The following is a 19350-nucleotide window of genomic DNA, read 5'->3' as shown; positions in this document are numbered from 1 at the left end:
ACCCGACTCTCTTGAGGAAGACGGTCACTGAACAAGCCTGGCCCCGTGAGGGCCGTGGTGGGCAGGGCAGGGCCTTGCAGCTGGGCCTGTCCCACAGGGCCCCCCCACAGCGGGGGCAGCCTCAGGCACCTTTGTGGGGATGGGGACAGCCGAGGCCAGGCCGGGACGTCAACCCATAGGTGGGGTCCAGCTCAAATGGGGCCCGTGGCCAGGCAGGGCGGGCTGGGGCAGGGCTGGAGACCTGCACTGCTACGGCGTCGCTGGGGCAGGGGCTGAGAGCCCCGGGCTGGGCTGTGGCAGGGCTGGGGGAGCCCTGGGAGCCCCTGGTGAGGCTGGGCAGGGTTGTGAAGGCGGCTGGTGCCCCAGGGCCCTGACAGCGAGCACACTGGATTTTCCCAGTAAGTAAGATTCACTCTTATCAAGATTTTGAATTTACCCAGAAATGAAACTGGCGGTTTTGTCCCATGGGAAAATCCATAATGTGAAATGTGTTCCAAGCTGGAACATCACCAAAACTGTGAAAACTGTTCAGATGGATCAAGTTATTTAATTTTGTTAATATCCTGTATTTAAATCCTATTTCTTCTTTTCAAATTCAGAATACTAATTTCTGAAACAATAAATTTTTTAAAGAACTTGAAAAAAGCTTCTTTTCTAGATACTTTCTGAAACAAAATGTCACTGATTCTGATGCAAGTTTTATAAAAGCTTCTCTTATGTCAAATCCATTTTTCTATAGCTGGGCACCACTCCACTGGAAAAGCTCTGATTGGCTTTAGTAGACCAAAATACAAAGACTGTGAAATCAGACTGTGTGCATTTGTATAGTTTAGCCATAACCTACCAAAAACATTTTCTTTAAATAAATTATTCCTTTAAATTCCTTTAGGGAATACACAACTTCAGGAAAAGTCATGTTTAAACAAAGTCTCTCTGTTTTTTCCTCCAAAATCTCAAACTCAGCCAAGATGTATTTAGTCCTAAAAGCAAAGAAAGGGAAATAGTAGCTAGCCTGAAAGTTTTCTATGGCACTGAAAAAATAAAATGTTTCGAGGATGCATGTGTAAAATCATATTAAATAAGTTAACAGAACTGAAGAAAAATGGCTCTTACTTATGTCAATCTATGTAAGATAACCTCTGATTTCAATTTACATTCTTCATTAAATGGTGACATTCATAGATCTTAATGTAAGTAATTAAATGGAAATTAGATGTTTGTCTTTTAGAAGAGAATGGATGAAGAAGATAAAGGTGTAGGGTTAAGGTTCCTGGAGTTTTGCCTTTTCTCGTTCAGTCACAGGGGTCCAGAAAATTTGCCTGGCTTCTTCAGATTAGTCAGTCTTGTCTGTTACCAGAGCTCAATGCCTTCTGCCATTTTCCTTTTAGTTTAATTTCGGAGATGGCTTTGTATATAGCTCCCTGGAGACTTACACTGACTAATCCCCCTCTGCTGTAATTAAGGGGAAAAAAAAAAGGGGGGGGGGGGAAGGAAGTCATAAATAGGATTTATAAAGGGAAGCTTTTATATTGAATTCTGAGAGTCACATTTTATAGAACATGAACGCTGACCCACTCTAAAAGGATTTGCTGGAAATTTAATTTAGGGTCTCTGGCTAAAAGGGCACCTTTGCAAACTTGCATTCGTATTCATTCACCTCATGTTCTGTAAAGGTAGTTTCATCAATATCAAGTGGCATGTTTCAGTCTCCAAATACTGCCAAATAACACGCAGCAAGCTGTTTGAGGCATAATGGCTGAATAAGATCTACTATTTAATCTCTTGGTTGGTGATGCAAATTCAGTCCAAATAGATCATGAATGATGTTTGTTACAGTTTGGTGATTCTACTGTTTTCTTAAAAAATGATCATCAGTTTGTACACCTTCTCAAATAGCTTCACACTTAGACGTGCTTTTTTTTAGAAGCCCTTGTAGGGAATCCCTGGTCTGAATGTTACTTAAGTAGGGACAAGCCCTTTTTCCCAACCAGCAGAGGCCCAGTGCGGTGTGGATAGTCTTTTCCCTATGTGTCTCTTCTAGACACTAGTGAGATCCATTAGCAGGACATTTGGGGCTGCTTGTGCCGCAGCTGCATCTGCTGAGATAGTTGTGTGGATAAATAGCTTTTTCTTCATGGCTCTCAAAACAATCTGCTCATTTAAGAAGAACAGAGAAAGAAAAATAAAGAGCATATTCAACTTGAACATGACCTCTCAGGGAGGAGGGGGAGGGGGAAGAGAAAAGTGCTAGTAAGATTTGAAGCACTTGAAGAATTCTTTAAAAAAATCAGCTCTTCTGTGCTAACCTTTTTTATTTAACTGTCTTTTCTGTTGCTAAGTTTCATTGATCTTTTAGCCTTGATTGGAAGTGACAGGAATTAGTTTTTATTGATCTGCTTTCCTTTGCTTGAAACAGCTTTATTTATGTTAAAGCATGTCCCCCATACCTATTTGCTTAATGGTAAGTGTCCTATTGTCTCTGCATGTGTGAGTGACTGCTGAGATAGATAATTGAATAATTTATTTTAATTTTTTTATTTAAGGGTAAACTGAAAATGTACCAAATCACTTCAGTGCTTTTCATGTTCAGAGGGAATTGGTGTATTAGGCTTTTGAAGTACTGTGAAAAGTCTTTTTGTGGCTGTATTCATTAATATAATTATCAAAAATATATTCTAGTAGGCTGCTTTGTTAAGCTTGATAGACTCTTTCAATGATCTCCTCTCAAAAGCAAACTGTAGAATATCCGTGCAAAAAACTTAAACAAATGACAATGTAGGGCTCTGCTGAGGCAGGTGAGGTGGTGAAGAGGTGACAGTTCACACTACTAAAATGGGAAAACCCAGAAACCAGCTATACAAATTTAATGAGTAAAAAAACCCAACTCACAGAACTAGAAAGCTGCCCCTTTTTGTGAAATTGTGGTTTTATTACTCCTGCCTGCCTACATCCATACAGGGGATGCAGGGAGTGGCATGGGATGAGCTCTGCTTCAGTTCCTGAAGGAAGATGATTCTGAATATAAGTTGTTGACTGCTGTGGTGGGAAGGGATGAGGATTTAAATGAAATGCTTACTCTCTAAGTTCGAATAAAGTCTTACTTAGGGTGGTTTCTGGCTAGATGATATTTGTTCTCTTTTCTTTGTAAATGTATTTCTTTATTCTTTCAATCAACAAAAAGTGTTCCAGGCAGAATAACGGTTCATAATAACAAAACATTTTACTAGAAATCTAACATACTGCAGTGTCAATTAAATAACTTCATAATCCCTAAAAACAAGGTCTTCTAGCCATCCTTCTAAAACAATTATGTTTTACAGTGCTCCCAGGAGACTAACATCTTCCATCTCTACAGGATAAACTAAAAGACCAGATTTGTGGTCTTTTACTGTGACTGCCCACCCCAGACATACAAATCTGGGGACTGTCAGCCCGGGCGCCACTGCTGACCTGCACTGCTGCTGTGCAATATGAAGATCTCACAGACAGACAGTTAATTTCTTTGGTGGATGGACAAGGCTAAATCCTGTGCACACCAATTGTGTGGGTTTTTTTAAATGTAATGACTGTAATATTAGTGAATAATGCTTTGTCTAACCATTTCTGACAGGATTTTCAATCTGTTATATCATTTCAGCTTTGGTATATCACTGCAAATGTACGACTCATTACAAGGCATGAAATAATTAATGTCCTGGGCTTTTGTTTTGACCTGAAGTTTGGTAGCTATTAAAATTACCAGATTCGCTTTCTGAATGCATCATCATTTTGCAGACTTCCCCCTGCAATGTGATAATGCTTCTGCAAGTCTCAAGGTGCCAGGCATGAAGCAGGCTGGGAAGGGAGCTGTATGGCTAGATCTTCCATTGCAAAGAACGGCCCTGGCATTGCTGTGTGTCACGACCCTGTCGTGGTCCCCTTCTTCACCACGAGTTGAAAATTCCTGTCTAGAACCTGCATACTTGCGTTAAATTGCCACAGTAAAAAGAGCATTAGTGAATTTGTACAGGCAACACAGGAACATACAAGGTATCAATAGCCTCTGGTGTGTGGGGTCAGTCTCTCTCTCTCTCTCCCCCCCCCCCTCCGCCCCCTCTCCACTTCCACACCCCCTCAAAGAAGAGAGGAGAGGGAAGATCACCAATCATCCTGTTTTTCAGCCTCGTCCTCGTGTTTATACAAGCCATCCTTTGAATTCACTCAAAGATATCACATTCATGCAGTTATTTTTGATATGAAATCACAGGCAAAGTGATTACTTGGAGGAATCTTAAATTCTGCATGTTCTTTTCTTTATAATGGCCAGCTCATGATTACCTGTAGGCAGGTAATTATTTAACTTCATTCTTCCAAGACATTTTAAATAATAGCACTAATTTCTATGTGGACGTTTGTATATTATATGGCAATGTAGACAGTCAAGACCTGACTCGGCTGTAACCAGTAACCTGCAATGATCCTACTTAAATTGCAGTGAAGAGCCAGACAGACTTGTACTTGATTGCTCTGGTTTGTGTCTTCTGTTAAAAAAGCTACTAATAACTTTAGGGTTTTTCTGTCTTTTGTAGGCGGCTTCACTCCAACTTCCTGCACTGCGACTGCCACCTGGCTTGGCTGTCTGACTGGCTGCGGCAGAGGCGCACTATCGGGCAGTTCACCTTCTGTTTGGCACCTGTAAACCTGCGGGGTTTTCTTGTGGCGGAGGTTCAGAAGAAGGACTTTGTCTGCTCTGGTAATGATGCCAATTATTCATATATCTATCAGCTGATGGTTTTATATTGATATTCGCATAAAAACAGTGAGTAGAAAATTATTGTGTTGTTTTTGAATGCCATTCTGTAGCAGTCCTGTTTGTTTTTATCATTGCTAAACTGTATGGGAGTAGATCAAATTGTTAATTTTTTCAGCTTTATAAGAATTATTGGATTCCACTTAATATTTCAGTTCTCAGATATTTTTTCTACTTCAGCATTGGCAATGATGTCAACATAAGAAATCAGTTAAGTGTGGATAATTTGGTAGTTCTCAAGGGAAGAGTTCTTCCCTTGAGAAAGGGAAGAACTGACAGGAATATGAAAGAAAGAAAATAGAAAATGCTAATCTGAGTCTGCTGATAAATGATTGGGCTATAGAACAGGAGGAGCAGATTTTATCCCATGACTGAAACAGGATTCTTAGGGAGCCAATGCACTTCACTGTTCTACAAGTTTCCACACTGATAAATGTGGCTGATGATACACAGCCAACTCACAAACCATGTGTCTATATGTTGGGCCTATTCATCAAGTCTCTGGAACTGCACTCGGTTCTTGTGATAGAAATGCATTTTCTTAAAAGAAGAAGAAAAAGAAAGAAAGAAAAAAAGAGAGAAACAAATAGAAAAATTGGAAAAAGAAATCTCTGAATTTGGCTGAAAGGAAGAGATCTGGCAGAGGAGAGGCGTGGCAGTGTGTATGCTGTGGGGAAAAAAAAAAAAAGGAAGATACCAGGCACAAGTTTAGAGATTGTTTTGCAGGCCAAATGGTTAGTAACACAGGGAGCTTGTTATGAAGCGGATGTGAGTCCTAATCTTGATAGACTGTGAGTCTTGTGGTATTGTGTTCTTTATCTCTCACAGCCTGTGAGCCCTAAAGCTTATCCTCTTGGTACATGGGTTGACTGATGGAAATACAGTACAAGTGCTCATGCTAGAAATGTTTTTAGGAATGCCTTTTTTGTACAGTTTCATTTACATGTGGCAGAGAAACAGCTATACTTAGAGAAGAAGGGTTTGATCCCCTTAACTACATCATGGATGGTAAATTAATGCCCAGCCCTGGAGGTGTGCGGGAAGTGTTATGGGCATTTGGAAAATGAAGTTGTGCACCAGTGATTTTTGTGCCATGATTTTCAAGAGTGCTGAGCAGCTGCTACACAGTTGTGGAGATTTGATGATGCCCAGAATATCTGATAAATTACATCAAAAGTTTAACTAAAAGAAAAGTTTAGAGGAAGGGTAAAAGAAATGGATAAATGAATTAAGCTATTAGCAGAATCTAATTTTACCAAAGAGGTAACCACAGCATTTTTCTCTTATGAAATGAAGTTTCAGATGGGGCATGAGTTCAGCTATTTGGATTTATGATATAGTGAAGTGAAGGAGAGAGAGTTGTTTAAATCAGGAGAAGAGATAATTGCTGAATGAGAAATGTAATGTGGACAGAACTCATCTAAATGGAGTTTTCAGTGCAGACTATGACTTCCAAAAGAGAAAAGGTTTTTAACAGTTGCCTGTTGGGCCAAGAACATGTAAGAGAACTCTCAAGGTTGGCCTGCTTTTTTAAAAACATAAATTAATAAAAACTAAAGGAAAGAAGCTTCCAGTGAGACAGTCCATCAACTGTATCCCCTAACCCTCATTTGGGAAATGAAATACTGAAAAAGAAATGCATTTGAAGAGCTCATTTTAGTGGAGGATTTAGCAGGGAACTCAGCTTAGTACGTGCTAGTTCGACAAAAACCTACATGGACAGCTAGTTTAAAGAGGATATAAATCTTCCCTGCTCCTTATTACAGTTCTCGTTTCTGATTTTACAGCATAATTTGTTCATGTTTGACTATGAAGTCAAACTAAGACAGGAGGTGAATAGTGAACCGAACTTGTCCCTCTGCAAAGGAATTTTATACAATTTAAGCTTATATGAACCACTGTAACTAGCCTCAAGCTGGCAGTGAAAGCTCCCTTTGCATCATAGTTATGAAGAGCTGAAATACAATGTAGTGAACTACTCTGTTTAAGTATAGGCTCAGCATTTCAAGCACTTATGTTTTTATGGCTGTGGGAATATCATCACAGCAAAAGAAAACCCAGCTTTTCCTTCACTGTAAAATGGGCTTCTTCAGAGCACTCCAGTTCAAAACTTGTGCTGTTGCATGCTTCAAAGCAGAAAGAATAGAATCAAATAATTTGGGGAAAGAAGAAAAACGTCCTTGAAAAACTTACTTCTGGCTATTCTTTGAACCCTATGCAAAAATAGTTTTTTTTTATAATTTTATGACAAATGCTCCTTTGGAAACAAATTTTGAATGCTACATACCAAGGAATAGCGTAAGTTGGAAAAGAAAAAGTGAAACACTGATAGAGAAGTGCCATAACTGGAACCCAAATTGCTTGATTCCTTCTGGACACGATGCTACCAGTCCTGTACAACGATGTTTATAAGCATTAGGTGCAAAGTCTCTCAAGATAATGTTGCTGAAGTCAGAGTTATGTGCAGATATATCTGTGTAAACTGAGTCATACCTGTGTAAACTGAGTCAGTCTTTCAAAAATGTTCTTCAGCTCGTGCACATAAATTATAAAAATGCTAATTCAAACGGCACTTGTAGGCAAATTGTGAGCAGCGGCACAGCTATTCCAGGTTTCACTTGTTCATGCCCATGAGCATTTGGCTCAGAACTGTAGGTAAATGTGTAGGATTAAATAGTGCGCAGTTGCCTGGAGGTAGGTTTGCAAATACGTCTAATTGGATTTGTGTTACTGAGGAGGCAGGGGAAAGGTCGTTAACAGAACTGAGCAGGGTTGGGACTAGATGGCCCCTCACCGTCGGGGGAGAGTGCTGAGTACTGCTGGCAGTCCTGTCACCCACCAGAGCCTTCTGGCTGGCTTCTTCAGCAAGCTGTCCCCTCCTCGCAGGAAAGTCTCTCCTCCAGAGCCACCCCTGACAGAGCAGCCTTCCTGGGCCTTTGCCTTAAAGCCATCTGTTCCCAAAGAAATCTCCAAACAGACTCTTCCTCCTGCATAGCCGCTTATTGAGCTCTGGGATGTGTTTGGTAAGGCAGTCTCCTACAAGACAGTATGTTGTAGAAGGGGAAATTATGTGGCACCAGAGGATGGGTGCCCCTGTTGATGTGCTGCACATAGATAACATGATGTATTTCTCCTCTCTCTCCACCATAACCTTGCAATTCACTGCCACATTGCCATGACAAGAGGAAACAGTACACTAAGCAAAGACTTAATGTCAGTTGAAATACTACCTGCACTCTGATCCTTGGGAACTGTTTATTTTTACATTCCCTTAGCTAGCAGAGAAGCATCTGGGGGTGCTGGCTTATGCTCGGTACCTCTTAGAGCCTTCAAGTCTTTGCTTGGATCAAACCCAACTTCCTTCCCATGTTCAGATGTTTCACTGTTGAACTGGCTTCTCTTTCTCTAACTCTGTCTGTCTGTCTCTCTCAAACACTCTCTCTCTCTCTCTCTGCCTGTTTGTCTGTCTCTTGTCCTCCTCTGACCTCCTTAGGATAGTAAATTTATTTCATTTTCCTCTCATATAAGTTTTGTTATGGTTCTTTGATTTTTCTTCTACCTGCTCTTTTCTTATTGAAGTTGAAATTAATTTACATATTGATCAGTTATGTCAAGTCATAATGTGTTTTCTCACCTGCGTTAGTGTGGCTGTAAAGCTTTGCAAACTGAAGCAGTGGGTTCATGAAGTTATGCCATCAGCAGCACCTTGGTCTTTTCAGTGCTCTGTGCAGGACCCACTGAGTGACCCCATTTGGATTTTTTTGCAATGATGAATCATTCTGTTTTTCCTAAGTATATACATGAGAAAATAAATATGCTGAACTGCATCTCAGAATAAAGCAGATGCATTCAGGGACCATTGTATCTCATACTGTGATGTGTAGCATACTTCAGCCGCTGCTGTCCTCAGCTAGCTGCTGTCAGAACAGCTCTAATGTCCTCAGCTCTCAACTGGTTGCTTGCAGAGGAGACTATGTGGTAGATGAGCAGGCAGAGGCTGTGGGTTGGTTTCAGTGGGTGGTGGGAGGAAGCTGATTTTTCTCTTGTACTGTTGCTGCCGATTCTGAGGCAGTATGTCAGGACTTGGTGTTGACTCTGAAGGTGCGGGTTGATACAGATTTGTTATAGTTTTGGCCAGTATCTTGAGGTATTTTACAGTGGGCAGTATTTACAATGGACTATGAAGATTGGATGAGATTTCTTAGAATAGACCAAAGATTGATATTTCTAACGGTTAATGAATTCATGTTTTTCTCATGTAAGAAGCACCAGATTCTAAAATCTTGACATTAATTTGGAGCTGATTTGTCCTGTATGTCTTCCAATATGAAATTTAGCAAAGTTTAAGTGTAAAATATGTGATTTTTAAGTACTTTTCTAAGATAGTTTTCCTTAATAATGAAACAAGCATTGTAGAGAAGGAAGTTGGATCCATACATCATTCTCTTTTTCATTAGAAACCATTTTCTCTGATTCTTGATTCTTAGTTCCCATTTGGAGGATCTACAAGAACCTGAAGAAAATCAAGATGCATAATTTGGATTAAATAAGTTAAAATTCAGTCTGAAATTGATGCAAGAGAGAAATCATTACCAGAGCCAAGTGTCTAGTGATTTCTGGCTAAATAAACTGATTCCTATTTTAAGAAAATAGTGGATTGATTCAAATCTCGGTTGAAGATCTAGAGTTTCTGATTCATACAGTGAGACTGCAGCTGAGGTATAATAAAGAGGAAAGTATGTTAGCTTCCTGCTGCTTAAGGCAGACTGGAAGCCCTAATGAGGAAGCAGATTTATTTGTTTAGGTGAGGTCAAATGGTCTTACAACATAGCTGTTACTCTCTGGCCCAGACCACAAAACTCAGTAGATTGTCTTGCTCCATTTTTCTTCTAATAACTTCATAGCATATTGTTGAGGAGACAACCAACAATGAGTAACTAATAAAATAGCACTCCTCAAGCTTAGTATCTTAATGAGAACATTCAGAAGCTGCCAAAGGAAAAGTGTGTGGGGAGAGGAACTCCCCCCATCTGCTCCTATTTAAAAGACTGTGCAATAGTATATCTGCATAACTAGCAGCAGGTCTGCTGCTTTCAACGTGGGACGTGGAGGTACTGCCAGCACGGAAGATTGGTGCTCCCTGGAAACTAAAAAGGGGGGAGGACTATTTGCTAATGATGCAGATTTTGCTGGTGCTGGGCAGTAGCAATTGCTCCTGAGGGAGCAGAGTAGTTTCTCCCCATGCAGTCCATCCCAGTTCATGCAGAGAAGGGCTGCTAATGGCCCTCAGTTTTTATGGTCACAGGAAGCCAGATAAACAAACTGTGAGGAGGAGGCCTTTTTCTCTGTGTGTGTGCATGTGAATGGTCACTTTTACCATGCGGGACATCCTCATTGTACAGCTATTTTATTGCTTTTAGAAGTGAGCTTAACCATTTCATCTAACTTTGACCTCTTTCCAGAAGAGTGACCTGTGAGTCATTTTAGACAAATAACATCTTTTTTTCACTGTTAAGTTGGTTCATGCTTTTTGTAACCATCAACAGACCCAGTAAGTGCTCTTACAATGGAGCCTATGCAGGACTTTCAGCGTTGTTGACTTTTAAAGCCTTTTGGTAAAAATTGTGCTTAAATTTGGTCTCAGAAAATTTTTGTGGAACTCTGATAGAATTCTTACCTCCTGTTATAATTTGCTACCACAAACTAACATTGACATCTAGTCTAAGGAACCATTTCAATACTGTGCATTTGTTAGTTGCTCCACAAATGAAATCCTACAGGTTTGGAGAGATACTAATCGCTATTTATCAGAGTTTGTTTGTTTTCTGTTTCCATTGTTTCTTATTACAAATTTAAATTTACTCTAGCACTGTTATGTTGTTTCATACTGTAAGAATTTACTTCTTGAATTGCTGCATATGTAAGATGCCACATATGGTGGTTTTTATTTGGGGGACTATCTTGCAAATCTGAGGGATAAATATGTATTTATTAAGGCACTTAATATTTCTTTGAAGGCTAAAGCTGAAAATTGGCTTTAAATGACAGTAAATTTCGTTTTACTGTCCAAAAATGATGTCTTACCTTTTCAGTATAATTACCTTTTTTCTGGAATTCTTTTTTCCCCAAAGCAGTATATATAGTTCTTTAATGCTTATTTAATGATGGCAGGTTGGGGTATAATTATTCAGCCATTGAGCTTTTGAACTGTTGCTGCAAGAATAATAACAGGATTAGTTTTTATGTTAATGTCCAAAACCAGTGGCCTGTTTTATTACTAGTATGTTGGTAGTATTTTGGTATACAATGGAAGTGCATCATGGTGGTCCGTCCTGCCACGGATCAGTACCACAGCCTTTCGTTCTGAGCTAATTCACAAAGAGCAGTGGTGTTAAATACAAAGGAACAGGGTTGACTGCGTATGTGGCCAAGACTTCGTATGAAATCTGTAGACGTTTTTTGTTTGATACATGTATGTGATTGGCAACACATTTATGGATATTCAATTAATAAGACTAATTAAAAAAAGCATAGAGCTGCTTATAAAATGACTGCAGAATTCCAGTGGCAAATACAAAGTTGCATACGGTCAATATCGGGTTCGTGTGGATTTCTCTTTTATTGACAATGAAATCTAGTGATGTTATATAGTTGCATTAAAACTGTGGTGGGTGGGCCGTGGCCAGCTGCCAGACGCCCACCGAGCTGCTCTCACTCCCCCTCCTCAAGAGGACTGGGGAGAAAACAAGATCTGCTCCAGCACCTCCTCCCCCTCCTTATTCTCTGACTTTGCTGCTCGCGGGGCTGTTTCTCACACTTTTTTCCTCACTCCTTACTGCCTGGCACCATTTTGCCCTTTCTCAAATACGCTTTCACAGAGGCACTGCCAGCTTCACTGACCGGCTCACCTGTGTCCTGCAGCAGGGCTGCTGTGGAACTGGCTGGAACCGGCTGGAACCAGCTGTGCCCGGCACGGGGCAGCCCCGGCCTCTCCTCACAGAGGCCCCTGCAGCCCTGCTGCCAGCGCCTGGGCACGGACACCCTGTACCAAAACTGAAGGGATCTCCTGGCTCATTGAATGAATTCCTTGTAATTGCCGGCAAACGTGTTTAGGTCAGAAGATCCGTAAGAATTTTATTCTGTAAGTTCCAGATACCATAAAGAGCTTGACTGTACCAGAGGTCTCTTGCAAAAGACCAAAGGCAGCAACCTCAGCCTGTCCCAGGAGGAAGGCAAGAAAGGTCGCTATTGCCCTGTGTTCCTTAGCGTGTCCCAAATGCCATAGAATTTGGTCCAAGGAATTCCGAGGCAGCTCTGGGAAGGGGATGATGCCTCACTCTTCAGTCCTTGCCCATTCATCTGGAAAAAAGTGTTTCTTCCCTCCAGATCTGGCCATTGGGTGAGCTTGTGACCAGGCTGGACCCCTCGGGTGTTATTATCAGGAGAAATGTCACATTCTGCCCAACATCCTCTGAATGGCTGTGTCAATCTGTAATGCTTCTGACTGAATTGAATCCCATCTTCCTCCTCTTCCCGAAGAGACCAGCTTTTGTGCTGAGGCGGGGAAAGCCCTATGTTAGCTGCAGCAGGACACAGGGAGGAGCGGGCAGAAGCAAAGACAAATGTGCAACCAAACAAAATCAAGTCGTGTTTAAAACTCCTTTTCTAATACCAGCAAATCAAACCCCAGGGACTCAAAGCATAGTCTTAAACTATTCCTATCCCTTCCATAACTTTATCAAACCTCATTGTGAAACAGTTCAGGTTCTTTAATGGATAACCTGTTTAGAAGGCCATTCCAGAACTATACTCCCTTCCTAGGCTTACAATTGATCATGACCATTATCTATCATTTAACCTTGTACAGGTGGTATCCTTTCACTTAAATAATTTGTCTTCCTCTTCATTTTTATGCTTGAATATATTTATAAGTTCACTGTATTATTTCTGGGCCTATTTTTAAATGTCACTTCATATGCACCTTCCAGACTGCTGATACAAATTGCAGAATTGGCTTTAATGAGATCACTGTGCATAGATGCCATTCGAACTGCAGAAGCACTACGTCTTTTAAAACTTTCTATCAGCCTTATTTTTTTAGTCTTTAGCCTGTTTTGGAAGAGGAAATAGTATACAAACCCAGAGAACCAAATACACGCTAACAGCCTTCCTTATGGTGCAATAGTCAGAAATTTAAGTTCTTGCTGCTTTTAGGAGAAAATGCCTGTCTTGACAAGGCTGGAGAAAGGCGTTCAAAGAAAGGCTCAGAGTGGGCACAGGACATAGGAGACGTTCAAACTCTAACTTTTCAATCCCTCCTATGGAAGACTTAGGAAGACTTAGATGGAATGAATTTCCCTGAGAGAAAAACAACTTTGTCATAGTTTTGAAAGGACATAAGTTGTCTCACAGATTCTCTTTTATTAATCCTTCAGAAGACCAAATCTACCTATTAAACCTCAATTGTTACAGGTGAGCCTGCTTCTTTGTTCTACTTTCTTCCATTTTGTTTAGAAGTATTCCATACAATTTTGGCGCTATTATTATTAATTAAATCATTGCAATATTAGTGCTGTTAGGATAAGACAATGTGAAGTAAGGTCTGATTTTCAATGGTGTTACTTTACTGATATATTTTGAAACATGCAAAGTAGGTTTTTGTAGAAAAAGTAGGCTTCATGCATTACGCCAGACCTTCCTTTCACTGCAGTTGGATATTTCCTTTTTTATTCCTCAATATTTGTTTGTAAACCAATTGGTGTTGACTTTGCCTACAGAACAGTTGTGCTCATTTGACATGAATTTTTGACAGCTAAATTTACTGTTTGGGAACGTTCAGCAAAACAGTGAACTTGAATCAAATAATGAATATTCACGACTAGCAAATTTTTGCATACCATGAACTTGACGGTATTAACATCATCAATTAGGGGTTCAAGTCACTAATCATAAGTACTTAATGCTGTGCTCAGCAAAAAGCTGTTGAACAGCCATAGATGGACATATTTGCATAAACCCTTTGCTGCACATTCCTGTAGAATAAACACATTTGTACAAATTTTTCTCCATTAGTGGAATATTTGCCATCAATAAGGAATGTTAACTTTGCAGATAGTCAGTTGTGATTGACTTGCCCATGTCTCTCTGCAGGACTATGCACACTCAAGTGTATTTTAATGCTGGGATGCAAACAGCAATCAGGAGCAATACATCCGCTTTAGGTATCTTTTTGAGATTGTATTACTGGGACTCTAGTGGAAACAATCGCTCATGTAGTAGTAATTGATTTCAGATGTCCCAGCATTGTAAGAAGTTCCAATGGGTTATTTAATTAACAAAAGGTCATAATATATCCACAGACTTGCAATACTTGTAGTGTTTTTTTAATTGATCAATAATTTCATGTCTGCTATACTTAAAATGATCTAAAGTCACCACAGATTTTTAACCGGTAAATCCTGTCAGATTTATCTTCAAATCCATTAATATTTTTTACAAATAACTAACATTTTGCTGGTGGAAAAGAACTGCTGCAAAGGCAAGTGTGCTGTAATTGGGTGTCAGTGCAAATGAGATTATTTAGTTTATTTAGTCATTTCAAAATTTATTTTAAATGCCTGTGACATTTAAACTGTTCATTTATACACCATAATGATTCTATTCTAATTGTAATATCAGTCTATTTTCTGCTCTTAAAAGGCTAGAGGCCAATGAGATGCTTATTTGAAAAAAGCACTTAATTTCTCTGTAAACTGCTGGGTCCAAAGCTTCTCCCCTAACCCATAGTCTGAGACTGTAAAATAAAGCGGTGCAGGCTAATGGCATGCCAGATATTAACTACCATAATCGTTGAGGCTGTCATTCCATTACATCAGGCTTAAAAAGCACAGTAATTTTTGTTAATCATGTTCCTATCCTAGCTTCCACATTTTGTTAGTGTTGGGGTTTTTTACAGCAAAAGGTATAGTTGAGTTGATGATTTTTATCTCTTAGAGAAAAATGTAATTAACATGGTGAACTAGTGCTGCTGTGTAACAGAAAAAATCTGAAATGACAAGATGACACATAGTAAGAAGAACTTCAGGAGAGAAACAATATGAATGCAGCTGGCTTCTCTATGGCCATTTCCTTTTGTTACATCCATGCCGTAAGGAGTTTACTGCACTTGTGAAGGACACAAACAGGAATCCTGAAATATTTTTGCTTTTTCTGTGTCTTTTCTTTTGAAGAAGTATTGGCCGCAAAAGGAAAATTCATTTTTAGATTTCAAATATCCTTCTTTATTGGCTGTTAGGGGCCCTTGATCTATCTGTATGCTTATACTCTGCATACCTATGAAAATCATACCCAAATTTTAATTGTAAGAACTTTAAATTCCATAGACTTGTTTTCTTGACCAGTCCTTTCTTTACCAGCTCTCCACAACTACAGAAACATTAAACTGATTAAACTCTCTTATATTTTTTTGTGTGCTTTAATTCTATAGATCTGCTATGGAGCTAACAATAGATCCTCATTTAATTGAAGCATTTAAATCCAAATCAGATTTGAAATTCTGTTTATAGCATTATTCAAGAAAACTTTACCTTAACAGATGACTGTAACAGCTGATGGAATGTGTGCTGGATGCCTCTTGAGTGTGCGTGTATAATACAGTATTTTGTTCTTTGCAAAGGAAAAACATAAGCAAAAGCATTTGATAATAATGATAGCAATTTATGCACAAAGTCTTTTTATTTCATTAAAGTTTTCAGAAATCTAAAGTCTAGATATACTTTTGCCCATGAAGAAGAAAGAAATTCACCAAATATAAAGGGCTGTATTCAGCATGGTATCAAAAGTATTTTTACTCTAAGCACAAAATGTCAGTCAAAAGTAGCAGGAGTACCGGATATTTTGGGGCACTCAGAGAATTCAAGCTTAAAATGAGAAATTAAGTTTACAAAAATACTCCTTTTTCAATCCTATTTTAAGTGAAATGGGAAAACTGATCACTCATTATGTGTGGAAAATAAAGAGTCCACACAAAGACAGCCTCTTTCTTTACTTTTTACTTTACTTTACTTTCTTTCAGCATAAGCTGTTATTTTTTCATCCCATTTCGGTTGCATCTGTGCTAAGAATAAAGACATTACATTGCTTCTCTTTCTATTTTGACATCATGTACCTCCCTGGTTAACTAATTGTTTTTTTGTTTTACTCACTAGCCATAAATCAAAACTGTTCACATAAAAGTCCCTCTTTCGTAGGGGAAAATCACAGATAAATGGGTTTTGGTCCAAATTCAGGGTAAATAAAAGGACTCCTATTGGCTTTGGTCAACTATATATCAGGTGTTTGTTTGGAGAGGATCTGAAAGGCTTAGTTGGCAGCACAAATAATATTCTGATTTACCTTTTGGCCTTGCCATTCAAAAAGTTGCTGGAAAGTTCCATGATATTTAACTGTAGTACAATATTCATTATCACCTTGTTACTGTTGCTACCTGCTTTTTGTGCAAGGAAGACTGGTGTTTCTGTGTTTTCTCTCTCTTTTCAGAGTGCTTTATGTAATATCCTCCTTTCAAACCATTCCTTTAGCGTAGAGCACTCGGCAATACTGCGTCACACAAAATGTGGAGGTGGTGAGCTGAGTTCCACTGAATCTTCTACTGTTGATTTAGATGCAGTAGAGTCAGGAATAGACTCTTAAAACTCCAACTGGCAATACGTCAGGTTTTTTAATGTTGTGCCCTAGTGAAAAGGGAGCGTATTACTGCTTCTCTAACCCACAGTGATACGTTGTAGTGTTATAACTGTGCAAAATGCATTTTCCCCTCACTACAAAGCCTCTTCAGAAAGCATATCAGATGTGTGATGATAAAGGGTGTGTGGAAGATTTGACCTTGCTGCCAACTTTCTTTTTGCCTCCCAGAGAGCAAGGATTGCTCTGAAGTGTTTCTTCCTAGTTTGATAATTTCTCCCTATCCCTAAAAGCTTGCAGTAGCTCATTTGCAGTTCTCTCATTCTTCATTTTGTTTTGGGCTTTGCACCACAGGGTAGGCAGACAAAGAGAAAATGTAAAACTGATGTGATCAGGTGGTAAGAACAAACCTCTTGTTCTTATGCAAACATAACAGAGGCCTGTGTGCATTTTGAGGCAATATAAACTACTTTTGGAAGTATTCACAGGTAAAATCTTACAGAAACCTCAGAGACTCTGAAAGGCAGAGCTGGCAGTGCTGTTGGTGATAAGCAGCACAGCTCCATTAATTTTGAAGGAATTCTATTAATTCACAGTGATAGTATGTCTGCCTGCATTTCTATAGCCAGAAGACAGACCCAAGAGATCTGCTTGTCCTGCCTGTTATACATGTGCATGTTTAACTAGTGAATTATTTTTTTTGTTAGTTCAAATAGCTACAACTTAAATACTGTATTACACACATGGTCACATATGTAGACTATGTTAAGACAATGCCTAATAAGATTTTGAAACCGGAACAAGTCAAAGTTCAGGTTGCCTGATAAATATGAATTTGATTCCTTGGGCCATATCCATTAGGATTTAGATTTTCATTACATTATTGAATTATTTTTTTGCAGTAGATTTTTGCCCAGTTGATTGTGTAGGGTGAAGCTGCTCTAGTGCTGAAACCAGCTCTGTGTTGAGATAAAAGACTGTTGGTGGTAAACTCCTTATCTGCAACTGTCACAGAAGTTGGAGAGTGGACTATAAACGAGAGAGGATATTTTAGCAAAGAGAAAGGATCATTACAATCATCTCATGATGAAAGCAGCTGCCCATTCTCATAAAGACTGAATTTTACTCCTACCCATGCCACAAATGTCCTGTGAGATCCATTTTTTTCAAGATGGTCACTACCTCTGAAAATCTAATTTCAGGATGCCTGAATTGGAGTTCTGAAGTCTGGTCTGCCAAAATACAGTCACTCACAGCTCTGATTAGCATCAATGAAAGCTATATTTAAAACACCTACAGTGCTATGAAACCCACATTTTTCTCCTGCTCTCCTGACACAAAGTCAGGTGATAACCCAATAAAAAAATTTCAAACCCAGTACTTTAATTTGGCAACATTTCGTACACAGTTGAAATGGCGATCTTATCCTGAAACTCAACAGTATACTTTAATATAAGGCAGTTCTGTCATCCCTGGCTACAATATAATATTTAAAGGGGATGACCGCTTGCTTGAACTAAGGGAAATTCAGACAAACAGAAACTAATTCATGTTCAGAATTCAATACCTTTCTATCGGAAGGCATGATTTTGCAGTAATTGTCTTTTGCTTTCCAGGAGGACTCCCTCTGCAAGTGTATAGTCAGCCTGTAGAAGTTTTCAGCTGTCATCTTTTCAAACTGTATCTGCCTTTCAAAATAATGATACTTAGAGGTGCCACTGAATGCCTTTCTGATGTTGACTTTTCATTGCTGTTTACAAGTCTTTGAAGATAGGAACATATGTAGACTTGCTATATGAGTTGACATTGTTGTGCATAGTTAAGGGCTAAAGCAGAGGGTATGTAGGCATAAATCAAGAGAGAAAGTTTACAAGAATGATGCATTGTTATAAAATTTTAATTGTCATAATGATACTGGGTTGCAAATTGATGCAAACAAATATTTTTGGACTTTATGTCACCTGCAGTTATAATTTGTGAAAGTATCAATCATGTTTTTTTTCCAAGACAAACCTCAAGAATGTATAGCTTTGTGTAGAGTTTTCCATGTTTTCACATGAATTTGTGATTTGGGAATTATGATGTTTTAATTTTTCCAACCAAAAGACCAAATATGTTTCGTGATTATAATCTACTGTAATCTAGAAAAATACCATTTTTTCCTGTTTCTATTATGATTTTGTCACGTCTTACCAACACAAGCCTTCACGTTCAGCCCTCTGTGTCTGGTCAAAAAGATACTTGAGGTTTCTTGTGTTAATGTACTTTGGAAATATGACTCACCATAAATAAGTCAATAACTGCTACATCTCGATAACCTTAATTGGTGTAGCAAAACTGCTTTATCTATGTCTAAGTGTATGTATATATCAAAATTTTAAATGTAAGAATCATAACCATTTGAGTAAAATTGATGTAATTGCTACAGTTTCAAAAAAACTTAATGGCACTTAATTAAACCTGAATCTAATGGATTGACTAGAATGTATATAGAGCAACGTCCTCATGCTAAACCTTTGCTCTGTAAGTAGCTTCTTGTCTTTCAGTGGAATTATTAGATTAAGCAAGGATTTGAAGGTTTGAACTCACATTTTTCTAAATTCTTTTTGTGTTTCCATGAACTGCATTGTCTAATCTTGAAAAAACTGGCTTTATATTTGCAGTCTTTGTGCCATAACAGGTTACCTCATTTCAAAAACATAAGTCATCGTTGATGGCAGTCTTCTCTCAGTATGTAAAAAATACTCAAGGAGTGTTTGTGTAACGGAAACTTCTAGGCAAGGATAACTTTTGGAAATACTACTTGATCTTAATGCTTATTTTTTAAATTTTATATTTGAATAAATTGATATGGCTGATCATGGAGGGGACCAAAGAAG

At 38.9% G+C, this 19350-nt stretch overlaps 1 protein-coding gene across 1 annotated transcript in view; it reads left to right on the top strand.

Annotated features, from left to right (window-relative positions):
• Positions 1 to 19350, top strand: part of SLIT3 (slit homolog 3 (Drosophila)) — a 260861-nt gene that overhangs the window by 52884 nt on the left and 188627 nt on the right. The window contains exon 5 of the mRNA XM_009318576.1: positions 4569 to 4732. Coding sequence (XP_009316851.1) covers positions 4569 to 4732 — 164 coding nt within the window. The remainder of the gene's footprint in view (positions 1 to 4568; positions 4733 to 19350) is intronic.

The sequence above is a fragment of the Pygoscelis adeliae genome, unplaced genomic scaffold (genome assembly GCF_000699105.1).
Source record: "Pygoscelis adeliae isolate BGI_AS28 unplaced genomic scaffold, ASM69910v1 Scaffold42, whole genome shotgun sequence".
Lineage (NCBI taxonomy): Eukaryota > Metazoa > Chordata > Aves > Sphenisciformes > Spheniscidae > Pygoscelis > Pygoscelis adeliae.
This window is presented reverse-complemented; position numbering and strand designations above follow the sequence as displayed.